The 13,901-nt window shown below is 46.3% G+C and overlaps 1 protein-coding gene across 7 annotated transcripts in view; it reads left to right on the forward strand.

The window, feature by feature from the left end:
• The first annotated feature begins 1,620 nt into the window (after positions 1–1,620).
• SYNRG (synergin gamma) overlaps positions 1,621–13,901 on the forward strand; it is a 52,217-nt gene continuing 39,936 nt past the window's right edge. For 2 of the 7 annotated variants that reach the window (XM_081844049.1, XM_081844050.1), the window contains exons 1-7: positions 1,621–1,828; positions 7,011–7,048; positions 8,657–8,775; positions 9,856–9,986; positions 10,742–10,847; positions 11,366–11,477; positions 13,058–13,363. In XM_081844049.1, coding sequence (XP_081700175.1) covers positions 1,665–1,828; positions 7,011–7,048; positions 8,657–8,775; positions 9,856–9,986; positions 10,742–10,847; positions 11,366–11,477; positions 13,058–13,363 — 976 coding nt within the window. In that variant the 5' untranslated portion in view covers positions 1,621–1,664. The remainder of the gene's footprint in view (positions 1,829–7,010; positions 7,049–8,656; positions 8,776–9,855; positions 9,987–10,741; positions 10,848–11,365; positions 11,478–13,057; positions 13,364–13,901) is intronic. The other 5 variants (XM_081844048.1, XM_081844051.1, XM_081844052.1 and 2 more) reach the window with 5 other exon arrangements.

The raw sequence follows: 13,901 nt of genomic DNA on the forward strand, positions 1-13,901 counted from the left end.
GTAAGACACAGTCGTTGCAGGCTTGATGCTGCAAATTTATAACACACAGGAAAGTGAATTTTAAATCCACAGTACAATATCTGTGGATGGAAATACCCAAAAGTGTGTTCTTGCACAAATTTACATGCTTTACACAGGTTCATCGGCCATAAAATCTGTAAATCTTCCCAATAAACTGCCTCCAAATGGTTTCACTATGCCTTGTGTTTTATGTTCCTAAATATTTCTTCATTTTTGGTTGCAATTTTTTGGGTTAAGCTGTTCAGAGGAAAAGATACACCATAATGAGAGAGATGTCTCTATAGAGCAGAGGTGTGGAACCTTTTTGGTCTGCCCTACACTGCTAAGAATGCTTTCCTTCTCCATTCTAGAAATATATATTTTACCAATATCCTTCTAAAGGCTCAGAGATGGGTAGCAAAATGAGAAAAACCTCTGCAGGCACACACACCTATTATTAAAAATTCAACATCTATTTTATGAATTTAATAATGGGGTTTTATTCACCTAAGTCATACAGTAGTCCACATAAAATGTTGGTCATGTCTGTTGATCTGAATGGATCTATTTTAAGGCCTCGTTAGATACACCTCAGGGGGAAAAACATGCAATATATCGAGAAATCTACACCTGCGTATATCTATAGATACTTGCTCATTTAGATCTGTATATGAGCTGTCAAAATTGTTTTTATATTTAATAGAGATTAATACATATGGGAATCTGAGAACTATATACCCATCTCGTTAAATCTTTATAGTTGTTAGATCTCTAATCTTTATATAGATTACAAAGAGCTTTAGGTCTACAGCTAAAAAACACACACGCATACATCTTTCTGAAGATACAGTGCTGAGTATTGACTGACATGCATATAAATCAAGATCCTACAGGTACTGACCATAGTTTGTTTTACTCTTCAATGTATTGTCAAGGCTTCTTTTTTTGGCATGTGTTAAAACTTACTTTTACTGTGTGTGCCTTGAGGTGACTGGAGAGAAGGCGGTTAAAAAGTATATTTATTTATACCCCTCTTTGCCCCCCCAGGGGGAGGGGGGACTCAGGGCAGCTTAGGCAAATGGAAACAGGTAATGATGATGATGATGATGAAGAAGAAGAAGAAAAGACTAGTAGTAAATCTAATTATTGGTGAAGCGGAGCGGGTGGGGATGGAGAGACCTCTAGGATAAATAATAGCAGCCTCCATCCTGCCCCACACCTGGAGGGCACCTACAGCGACCACCCACCCCTGCCTATAGGGTGACTCTGCCTACGCCTCACAAGACCCCTATGCCCAAGACAGGTAATAATAATCCAAAGCCTAGTAATAAATCAAATTATTGTTAAGGCACAGCCGGTGGGGATGGATGAATAGTAGCCTCCCCACACCTGGAGGGCACCCAGGCACCTGCCTATAGGGTGACTCTGCCTGCGCCTCCCAAGACTTTGTGGGGGGGGGGGAGAGAAGAGGGCGGGTAGACCCCGCTCCTTCCCGCCCCTCAAGGCGGGCGCTGCCCAGCCGGTGGGCCGGGCCTGGCGGGGCGAGGCGAGGCGAGGCGAGGCGGCTCTGCCCCGGAAGTGGCGGCGGCGGCGGCGGCCCAGCTGACAGGAGCCGGAGAGGGAGGCCCTGCTTCGGGCTCCTGCCTCAGTCGCCGGGCAGCAAGATGGCGCTGCGGCCGGGCCAGGGAGCCGGCGGCGGCGGCGGCGGCGGTTCCCTCAGCACCTCCTCCTCGGCCGCCGCCGCCGCCGCCGCCGCTCCTCTGCCGGGCACCGCCGGGCCGCCTCCGGGAGCAGCAGGTGGCGCCGGAGGAAGCCCCGGGCCTGCCAGGTAGGAGGGGATCCCGCGGCCGAAGGGGAGGCGGGAAGGGAGGCGCGCTGCTGCTCAGGTGACTTTGGCATCTCGGATTATTCACGGATCCCTCTGGCTCCCTGGAGCGACTTTTAAAGCCTTTGGAGGGGGGGGGGGGATATTCCCCACCTCGCACCAATCAAACCTAAATATATAGGAAAATACATAGGAGGAAGGAGAAGATAGGCACCTACATCATACCTAACACGTACATCATGGTTACTTCAATTTAGAGCCCGCCCTTCCATCCCAAGGAGTGCGTTTACTGTATATGTTTGTGTATCTATCTATATAGTGCACAGGCTATAGATATTTGTATTTGCACGTACAGGCAAAGTGGCAAAGCGCACCCTGTATGTTAGCTACTTGCCTATGTTATCTTAAATAATTTCTTTCAGATGCTTTAAATGTGATTGATTGGGTGGATTCTTACTCAGCAAAGGCAACACACAAACCTACAACAGGCAACACACACATAGTCTACACTAGCATACAGTACACATAATGTGTATGTACTTAATCTGCTTTCTCTCTCAGATATTTATGGATAATGGTTGGGGCAGGGGGATCTTTCGCCGTCTTAAAATACTGTAAAGCCATTCTGATGGATACCTAAGAAGGTGTTGTATGGGCTTCTATACCTTATCCGGTTGGTGATCCTTAACATAACAGCATTAGAGGTATTTAACACCCAATATTTAACATACGGTCAGTGAATGGTTGCTAACCAGTTGACTGAGCTCCACATGGGTAAGAGCCCCCCCCCCCCCCCGTGCAACCACAGGGTCTTTAAGCAGGCACTCAAAACAAAATATTGAGGCTTCTGGTTAATAATACTAGGTCAGGAGTCCCATAATCTAGGATTAAGGATGGTATGGAAATTTAATTAATTAATCAATAGGTGCTGCAAGACACATTGATATGCTAATCTCATTTATCTGGGGGGTAAGCCCCACAGAATTCAGTAGAACTTACTTCTAAGTAGACATGGTTAGGCTTACCCTGTGAGTGTCCTATTTCTTCTAGAAGTAAGATGAACGTCATGTTTCATTGTTGGGTTTCTGGCTGAATGTAAAGATTGGGCAGATATCTGTCTATTAGGCATTTAACATTCATCAGTTTATTTATTATTAAATTAGAGAGAGAGAAAATGTGAGATTCCTCCCCCTAGTGAATTATAGATAGATGAGAAAAACAGGTTCTCTCTCCCCAACAATTATATAAAACTGAGAAAGAGAGAGAATGGGTGAGGATTCCATTTAAAAAAAAAAAAAAAAGTTTACATTTTTGGATAACAAGTACAGAATTCCACTAACTCCACTTTTTTAAAAGTGGGGGAGAAATGCTCAAGGTTGGGTTGCGGGAGTTTATTTTTTCAATTCTTAAATTATTTTAAAAAAAACTTATGTTTAATTTCAAGGCAGCGGAACACAACTTGGGTTTGTTTTAGGACAGGGTATAGGTCTTCTGGAGTCCTTTTTCTATTAATAATCCTTTTTCCCTCCTGTGTAATTTTAATGGATGCTTAGGAACCCTTAGCGCAGTAATGTCACTTACTTATACATTAGTTTATCTCTTCCCGCAGGGTATGCTTCCCACCCCCACCTGAACAACAACCATATGAGATAGGTTAGACTTGAAGTTCCCATGTAAAATTGAGTTGCATCCTCAGCCGCGATCAGGGGCTACCATTATTTTTAAAACTTATTAATATCAGTGGCTGAGCAATTTCAATCATAACTGCAGGGCTGGGTAAGGGAGAATGTAACCCTTTCTTCTAACCCTGGAGCCATTTACCTGTTAAAAGTTGTGTTGTAAAACTGCTTTTTGCCCCATGCAGCAAAACATACAGGTATCTTATGGCTGCCAGTATTTTTTCCCTACGGGGCAAATACTAACTTTGAGGAAGGTGGCGAGTGATTTTAGAATCTCCTGTGCTCAGTCAAACCCAAGCCCCTCTGCTACCAATATTCCTTGAAAAGAGGTTAAACTACAGGTTACAAAGGTATGACATTCCTGTCCACCTTCCCCATTGTCTATTTTAGATAGCTTCTTGGGGCAGATACTTCTCTGTTTTTATTTACATAAGTGTATGGCTTTATCTTATTGATAAAAGTGTGTTGGGTATAGGCTAAGCGTTTTCTTGTTACGGGGTATGGTTGGTGCAGCACTTGAGGGGGATTAATGTAAAGCAAGTGGAAGGTTGAGATGCTGAGAGTGCTTTATCAGTCCATCCCTCTTCCCAGTTTTATTTATTTATTGTTTTTAAACCAGCTTGGTGGATTGAGGATTTGGATTGCAGTCCCAATATCGGTTAGCCACTCTCCTGGAGAGAATATGGCTGCTGTGCTGTGCCTGGCTAGGCTGCTTAAAATTCCACCAACGTCAAAGATGCATAATTCTTGGAGCCTACGAACATTCCTTTGGGAGTTCAGCTTGCCCTGGGACAGGCAGTTATGTGTAGGTGAACAAGTAAAAGGTTCTGTTGGCTTTAGAGAATGTTGGGTTTATTACCCACTCAAGTTAATATTTCTTCTTCTTACCAGAGCTACTGATGTATCTCTTCCAGTTGAATGTGTGGATTCGAGAATTCATTCTGATGGTGCAGATAAAATATAACTGATAGAATTCTACAGGTTGGGATATTAGTGTGTGAAAACCGTCCAATGATCCCTAGATGGTCGAAAGTGGTTGAAAACCAGGAGCAAAATGTGCCTGGCATACTGGCGGTATATAAATATATTTTATAAATAAGCAAAGGTAGGATGCTGCCATCTGCTAAATCAGACCATTGGTCCATCTATCTCAGTATTGTCTACACTGACTGGCAGTGGCACTCCATGGTTTTGGGCAGGGATTCCTCCCAGCCCTACCTTGAGATGCCAGGGATTGAATCTGGAAGCTTCTGCGTGCCAATCAAATGTTCCACCACTGAGCTACGGCCCTTCCTGATTTAGCATCAGAGAAAATGTTGGTCTCGTGTCTTCTTTTTTCTTTGACTCTAATTAGCAGGAGTGTGTTTTCTCCTTTGTAGCTGCTTATAAATAAGTCACCGCTTCTCTGGAAAGCCATGCATGTTTAATGATTCGGCCTTTCTTTGCTTGCTGTGTGGAATGGCAACGGGCCCCTCAGATCAAGTCATGGTTTTGCCTCTTCTCCCCCTCCCTCCTCTTTCGTGGTAGGATCCTGACACAGAAGGATGGGGGGGGGGGGTCATGCATGTGGAGCGCTGATGCAGATGTGTGACTCCAGCAGGGGAGTTTAAACGTGACATGTAGGTTTGAATTAGCACCAGTTTGAGCAAGCAGTAGATTGAAATTGGGCATGTTGACCTCAGTGGCGGGTTCCTTATGATTAATGCAAGCGTTCATCAAATGCCCTTATTCTTTTGTTCTCAGCAGTGTGCACCTGCTGGTTTTTAAGGGCAGGAGAGACTGTCCTGGGACTTTAACACAGAAGTAGTAAAGCGCTTTCAGATGGAGGGCCACACTCCATTCTGAGCAACTTTCTGGGGGCCGCATGCTAGGGGTGGACAGGGCCAGATGCAAACGTGAGCAGAGCAATGAATGTGAATCTTACTTTAGTATAGTAGGCTAGTTCTGTCTTGCATCCAGGCACTATCAGAGCATTATCAGAGTTCAAGGACACCTTCCAGCCAAGCAAAACACTCAAGGAGAGTGCAAAGCAGGACTGGTGAGGACTGTGGCCGTGGGGTGCAGAGGGATGTTTGTGAAGGAGCTTAGGGTAGTTCCCAAGGGCCACAGAGAGAGACCTGGGGGGCTACTTGAAGAGGACGCCTTCCTGTTGAAGAGCACCATGGTTTGCAAGGGCTGGTCCCCTGGAAGCCTTTACTGTGAGGCAGTGGTTCCCTCCCCCCCCCCCATATATTGGGATGTCTTACAGAACTCCAAGCTGATCCTGTGAAGTAAAAACTGCTAACGAACAATTCATTTCACAATTTCAAAATTCAAACCACAATCGCAAGACTTGCTTCCGGCCCTCCTGACTCCCCCACGCAAGGCGGCTCTGCAAAGAACTGTATACAGGCAACGATTGTGTTGCATTTGTTCAAAGCACGTGGGACCATGCATGCCTGCATCACTGCGAACGCGGAAGTGGCAGGAAAAGGGGGCGGAACAGGGTAGGGCAGGCTTATGCGGGCTTCGCAGTTGCATGCGATGACCCGGAATGCAACCCCCGTGCAAATCTGGAGTTGCCTGTAGTGGAACAGGATCACATCCGTCCACGAGACTCTCCAAATGCACAGGTACATCTCTTTGAGACACTCCTTGAAATGGAAGATGCAGCAACCCAACTTAATGGGCTTGTTATGGTCCCTTGTGAAAGGGAGATTAAAAAGGATGTGTGCCTGTGTTAAATGGCCACTCCCCCCCCCCTTATTCATCAGTTGTGAGTAGCCCTCAGCCTCTGAATACTGAGGAGTTGCAGTAGTGGAAGAGACAGATTTCATTCTTTCAAGTCCTGCTTAGGAGCATCCAGGTGCTTTGGGTTTGGCCATTGTGGGAACCGGACTGCTGGGCTAAATGGACCTGATCTGTCATGACTCTTCTTACATTACTGTGCTTTTCAAGCAGGAGCAGGAGGAACCTCAGGCCCAGGGGCTGAATGTGGCCCTGCAGGCCTCTCTCTCTGGCCCTCAAAACTCTCCCCAGGTCGCACCCATACGTAGTCCTTCTTCATGCCCAGAGCACTTTTGCCTGGCTGGAATTTGCCCTCAATGCCTCTTTCATACCTGGATGAATACTGCTTGCTTACGCTCTGTGTGTGTGTGCGTGTTATACTGTTCTGTTCCATAAAATGTAATGAGAGTAAAATGCTTTTATTATTGTTTTAAAAGTTCTTTACTCTAATTCCATTTTATGGAAGGAAACAATAAAACAAACTGCTTTTCATAGAACATATGAATGTGGAAATGAGAACGAAACCAGGCTTCGAATCTGGATTGTGACTTGTCCTGATGGACAGAAAGGAAATTCCACTAAACTGCTGTGTTTGCAGACAGCTCCAACACAGGAGAGAGCTGCCAGCCACAATTCATTTACTAACTTGACCCCAAAACAGTTGAGGTGATGCTTTGCATTAGAGCTTGCACTATTACTCAAAATGGAAGACTCACAATTTTCACCACTTTCTGTTTCAGCTTCATGTTTCCTGTTGCGGGTGGTCTTGGTCCTCAGGGTACGTAAAAGTTCAAACTTTAATGGGAGGGGAAGGCAAGGTATATTATGACTCAGGAAAGGGGAACCTGCAGCCTTCCAAGATGTTCTTGGACTCCAGTTTCCATTATTCCTGATTGGTGGGACCCAAGCTTTAAAGGGCTGATGGGAAATCACCACCATCTGGAGGACTCTTTGCTAGAACTGAACGAGGTTCAAAGCTGCAAGTGTTAAATATATCTCTCAGAGTTGTTGTTGTTTTAATATCTGACTCTTCCCAAAATGTGAGATGTGATGCTCAAGATGAGGGTGTTGAAACTTGGGGTAACAAAAATCTTTGGGTTCCTCTTGCATAGATGTAGAGCTCCAAGGCTTCCTTGGGGAGATGCCAGGACACCTGACAATGCAGAACTGGTGCAGATACATCTCTTTAATCAGAGTTACATTTCAGGTGCTTTCCCCAGAGGTGTTAACTGTTCTTAAGGAATGTGCCAGTGCTGCCATTGACCAAGGTCAATTCTAATTATTTGGCTTCAGAGCTCTTCCTAATGGAATCCCCAGTTAGATTAACCATTATCAAGGCTTGTAATGATGTAGCCCTTAATCGTGACTAAGACTTGCAGAGAGGGGAAGGGCTGGAGGAAGGGATCCCGGGATGGCACCCTTGCCTGGCAGACTTGGTGCAGATCCCACTTCTGATACCTGACCTGGGCGGCTTGGGTCTGCCTGCCGCTCCACTTTCCCACAATGTGCCAAGAACGACCCTGCCTCAATGGGAATGTGTGAAATTAAAAATGGCAGCTAGCCCCAGCAACCTGGCATTGATTGGAGCTACCCACAGCCACCATATGTTAGGTCCGGTGGCAGAAGAAGGGGACCTGCTGGAAGGCGCTTTGTCCAGGGCCTCCCCCCTAAATCTGGAGCCATCCCCAGAAGGAGTATGTGATCTTGCAGCCCATCTCCAACCCCTTAACCAAGCCCTGCCCTGGGACAGTAAAGGAGGAGGATGAGACAGTGGGGGAAGAAAGAGCTGTGAATGTAGGGGGTCCCCCTTCCCCACCCTCTGGACCCCCTCAGAAACTCAACAAACCTACTGTACCTGGAACTGGGTGTGGGAGCGCAGCTGAATGGGACACAGCTGTAAGCAGCCTGAGGAAGTACCATCCAACCTGGGTTTGCCCATAAAAAGAGTTGAGAGACCAGGGTGCTACCCGCTCTTTCCAGGAACTCTTCTCGTTGTGAGACTTTTGTGGGTGAGCTGAGAGTTTGTTTGGACCCCGGTTGAGAACCCAGAGGCTGAGAGGGAGGGTGTGTCCAAAGGAAAATGAATTAGTATTCATATCATTTTGTATTAATGTAACATTTTTATATGTAGCTGTATTTTTGTAATGTTTTGTTTAATTTGTTGTTTTCAGTTTTTATGTACACTGCTTAGATATTTTTTTAAATATATTAAGCGGTTTAGACATTAAATAATCAAGCAAAATAATCAGTTGATTAATAATATTGAAATAATGGTTGGGTCAGACGGTGGCCTGCCTTGGCCCAGATAATTTTGCTTGTAGTTGTGGTTTAATAAAATTTAGATCTAACAGGGAATCCTAACCAAACCTTTCATGCCTTGGTGTAGGTATGATTCCCATGCAACAGCAAGGCTTCTCGATGGTGTCAGTCATGCAGCCCAACATGCAGGGCATGATTGGAATGAATTACGGCTCTCAGATGCCTCCTGGAACAATGACCATGCAGGTTTGAGACTTGTGCTTAGTCAACAGGAAGCTCTTGGGCTTTGATCTGTATCAGGAGGAGTGGAGTTTGCTGATTTATGCGAGAAACCTAAGGCAGCGGCCCGGCAGGCTTCCCCTTCCTAAGCTTCTTTCTCATAAATAAAATATTTTAATTCCTATCCTTGCTCTTGCACCAAAGCCACCCTGTGAGGCTTCTCAGAATACCATCTTTGTACAACCAGTGTCAGGCTTTGGGGGGGCCTTGGCATTTGGCATGGGGCCACATGCTCACTGCCTGCCCCCAGGCGTGCCAAAGCAGTGGCAGGTAGGAGCGCTTTTGAATGGGAGCTAAGCTTGGCTGCTATCCATTGTGGCCTCCTGCCATCTTAAAGTTACTCAGATGCAATGCCCCAGCTTGTAGATTTATAGTCCTACTCAGACACTGCTAGGGCAGCCACCATGGGTGAGCTGAGCCCTTATTCAGAAATGAGCTTGCTGCTAAAAGAGAGAGGGAGGGGGAGAGAGAGAGAGAGAGAGCGCGCACATTTGGTGAACAGCAGTGGAGCCAGGTTGGGCTGGTGAGATGCCCTTTCAAGCCCCTGTGGCCCTTGGGTCAGTGCCCCACCTTGTCAACTGCTGGTGCCGGCACACTGCCACCACCAAGCATCCTATTTGTGTCTTGGGTATTACGGGGAGGGGATGAGGAACTCTTTACACAGCAAGCCCCAAAGAGAGCACAGAATCATGGGGGAAGCATGCTGGAGGGCAACGAGGACGAAGCATCCTCGGTGGTGACAGAAAGTTGAAATGGGAGTTGGATGGAATGGGACGAGCTGTATTGGAAGTGTGCATGGCTGGTTGGAACTCCCGTAAAGCAGGAACCCTCCACCATTGCAGTGTTTTGTTGCAGCAGGTCCCGTGGCCATTGCAGATTGGACCAGAAACCTTCTGCACGCAATGCAGGTGTTTTCTCACTGAGCTGCATCCCTTTCCCAGATTCCTGGGTTGGCTTTCCCCAACGTTTCTTGCTCTTAGCAAGGTGGTTTTTATTTTATTTTTAACATTAAATAATTGAATGCCATATGTTTCATTTGCTTCCCAGGGTGGCATGAATCTGGGCCCGATGCAAGCGGCTGGGATGTCATACATGGGGCAGGCTCCCTTCTTAGGAATGCGCCCAGCAGCTCCTCAGTACACCCAGGACATGAGGAAGCAGTTTGTGGAAGAGCAACAGTAAGTGATGCTTAGCTGTCCCCCCGCCCCAAGTGTTGGGATGGAGATGAGAAGGGTCGTTAGGGGCCTTATGCTAGGGCCCAAGAAGAACATTCCGTTTTGGGCAACCATATGGGGCTGACATACCTGTGGTGGGTGGAGCCAGTGGCAAAAGTGGGCAGAGCAAAGGAGATGACTGACCTTTGTACAGCAGGCTACATTCCAACTTTTCAGAAACCACAGCGTTCTAAACACACACAAACACCCCTCTCCTTCCAAGCAAGCAAGGAGCATTATCATGCCAGGCAGCTGTGAAGATCACATCTGAATTTGGAGATTAAGGGTGCCTCGAACAAGATTGGGTCTTGGGCAGTGTTACTTTGTCCTAAGGCAAGCCTGGGGTCAAGTGCAGCCCCCCCCCATTAGTGTGCTTACTTGGCTGGTGTTGTCTTTGAACAATGTCTCTTGCTTGCCTAGATAGAGAAGAGGAAGGGTCATGTCAATGCATATAGAAACTAGCCTAGGACACAAAGGTAAAATTTACATGGGTTGCCCCACCCACTTTTACTTCTGGCCCCGCCCACCAAGGGCACATGGCCCTCAGAAGATTGCACAGAAGTGAATGTGGCCCTCAGGTGGAAGAAGTTTCCCTACCACTGGTTTAAGAAGTGTAATACTTAGCTGCAGAAAGCAGGAAAATAAATAGTGGTGGAACATAGGGCCTAAATAATAATCCTTTTTTTTAAAAAAATGGCATGGCTTGTATCTCGTTGCAGGAAACGATATGAACACCAGCAAAAGTTTTTTGAAGAGGAAAGAAAAAGGCGCCAGTTTGAAGAGCAGAAACAAAAGCTACGGCTTTTAAGCAGCGTAAAGCCAAAGGTCTGTTGACAAGGGGTGTTTTCAGCAGCACCCTGTCAGATTTTAAAATCGTTAACATATTTTCTCTTGAGCTGGGAAAATGAGCACAGCTGATAGAAAATGTAACCTTTTAATGAAACAGTGCAGAACATTGAAATGTACAAGGCTGAATAAAAAACAAGATATGAAATGATAAACTTCTCCCGGACAAAAAAATGTTTTAGTTTGATTGTTTCGGCTGGCCTCTTGATAAAGGTTGCCACTGAAATGCAAAGCTGGCTTTTGTTAGGGGAAGAAAAAGGGTTTAAAACATATTTTTCTCATGCCGTTAACAGTTTCACCACGGGTCATGTCTTCACTGTCAGGCAGGGTGCTTCTGAATGCCAGTTGCTGGAAACTGCAGGAGGGGAGAGTGCTCTCGCACTCGGGTCCTGTTTGCAGGCTTTCCTTTGGGGCAACTGGTTGGCCACTGGCTAGAGGGGCCTTTGGCCTGATCCAGCTGCCATCTTTTTCTTACGCTCTAATGCCTCTGTTTCTAGATGGGTGAGAAGAGCAGAGACGATGCACTGGAAGCTATTAAAGGGAACCTGGATGGGTTTTCCAGAGATGCGAAGCTGCACCCCACGCCGACATCACATCCAAAAAACTCAGGTATTATGTTTTTCATTGGAGATGTGGAGAATGAAAACCCCTGAGCTGGTGCTCTCCCAGTGTTGACCCAGCCAGCATGGCCAATGGTCAGGGATGACACTTGGTCCTGCCACTCTCACAGGCACACTTGATGGGGACGTGGGATAGGGCCTTTTTGGCAGCTGCTCCCAGACTTTGGAACTCCCTCCCTAGCAAAGTGAGACTGATTCTCTCCTTGCTGTCCTTTCACCGGCAGGTGAACACCTTCCTGTTCCAAGAAGCTTTTGGAAACCAACTCCTTTTAATGAAAGGGCTGGTGTTGTGCTCTTTGTATTGTAATTATTTGTGTGGTTTAAATAGATTTAACACACGCATATAGTTTAAATTTTGTCAATGCGAAATTGCTTTTTCTATGTTTTCAGCAGTTCTTATTTTTATCTGTAAGCCATCTTGAGTCCCATTAGGGAAAAAGGGCAGGGTATAAATAAATAAATTAATTAATAACAACAACAGGATATGTAGTCTAAAAACCTCTGGAGGCCACCAGGGCAGGGCTAAGATAATGAGATGCAGCTTCATAAAAACCATTTAGCATCTATCTAGTTGATAATAATTTTATTTGTTTCTTCATTTGCTAATATATTAAGGACATACTGAAACAGGAGTTAAGCACTTATAAATCTCACTGATTCAACCTCTCCTTTTGAAATCAGCAGGACTGAAGGGTGCTTTAACTGTGACAGGATCATAGCAACACCCATATAAAACTCAACAGGGAGAATGATATTTTTTCTCTTTTGAGCGAGGGGAAGGGAACCAGAATTAATTGGCTCCACCTACTGCTGGACTCCCTGCCTTCCACCCTGCCAGTCCCAGTGAGCGCCAGTCACTACTGCCTCCATTCCATACACCTTCACAGGACAAATGCAGCAGCTTTAAAACTTAGTCACAAGATTCGGATGGGTACTAACAACATGCGCCTCCAGTGGCAAATTCCAGGATAAAGAGGTGCATCTTCAACATAACGGCAAAACCTATATAGTCGTACCTTGGATCTTGAACGCCTGGCGACTCTAACGTTCTGGCTCCCGAACTCCACAAACCCAGAAGTGAGCGTTCCGGTTTGCGAATGTTCTTTGGAAGCTCCTGCAGCCAATTGGAAGCCGTGCCTTGGTTGTTGAACGTTTTCAGAAGTCAAACGGACTTCTGGAATGGATTCCGTTCGACAACCAAGGTATGACTGTATAGTGAATTTGCCAGACGCCCTTTGAAGGGGAGGGAGTTCCACAACTTAGGGGCTGCCACAGACAATACACTCTCCCGGGCCGCTGCCACCTGAATGTCTGAGGGCAGGGAACTCTCAGGAGGACCTCCTCAATGCAGCAATGTTCCTCAGCACAGCAGTTTACGAAACGCTGAGCAGTACTGCTTGGCATGGAGTCAGCATTGCCAGCAACCCTGTTCTGCCTTCATTAGAAATGGCCATTTCTCTCCCTCCCTCCCTCTCTCTATATTTTATTATCCTTAGCAAAAAGCCTTGTTTTCCTCATTGGTTTCCATTTTGTGTGTACGTATGTGTGTGTGTTCATTCCATTTTGCAGATCATCCCACGCCATCCCATTCTACTGTGTGTGTCTCCCAAACCTCTGCCTTTCTTGACGATGACGAGTTTAGTGACTTTATACAGGGGCCTGTCGAAAACGCCCCGACATTCGTGCCTCCCACCTCTTCCCAGCCTTTTCAGTCTTGCCATCCTTCCTCCCAGGCTGGGCAACTGCTTTCAGAGAAGGTTGTGGCCCAGTCTCTCCCTCCAGCCCAGATTCCAGTGTCCTCCATCTTTCACGGCCCCAGGGGGCAGGTTCCTTATTTCTCTGCTTCTCCAGCTTCACAAAACACTCAGAAAACAGGTAACATACCATATATTTGGTGTTTGGGAGGGGATGGGGTACGAAATCCAGCAGCTCTGAATATGGGAACTTGACTTTATGCTTGGTAAATTCCATCTAATCAGAAACAAGTGATTTGACTTAGAGCTGCAACATTTAGGCTGTGATCCTGAGCAAACTTCCTCTGGAGTAAGCCCTGTTACATGCAGTGGAACATGTATCTAGCAAATATGCATGATGTTGTATTACTAGGTTGCTTAAAAATATTTTGATTGATTTAAGAGGTAAAGGTAAAGATAAAGATAAAGGGACCCCTGACCATTAGGTCCAGTCATGGCTGACTCTGGGGTTGTGGCGCTCATTTCGCTTTATTGGCCAAGGCAGCCGGCGTATAGCTTCCGGGTCATGTGGCCGGCATGACTAAGCCGCTTCTGGTGAACCAGAGCAGAGCAGGGAAACACCGTTTACCTTCCTGCCAGAGCAGTACCTATTTATCTACTTGCACTTTGACGTGCTTTCGAACTGCTAGGTGGGCAGGAGCAGGGACCAAGCAATGGGA

This window comes from Podarcis erhardii, assembly GCF_964252035.2.
Source record: "Podarcis erhardii genome assembly, chromosome: 16".
Lineage (NCBI taxonomy): Eukaryota > Metazoa > Chordata > Lepidosauria > Squamata > Lacertidae > Podarcis > Podarcis erhardii.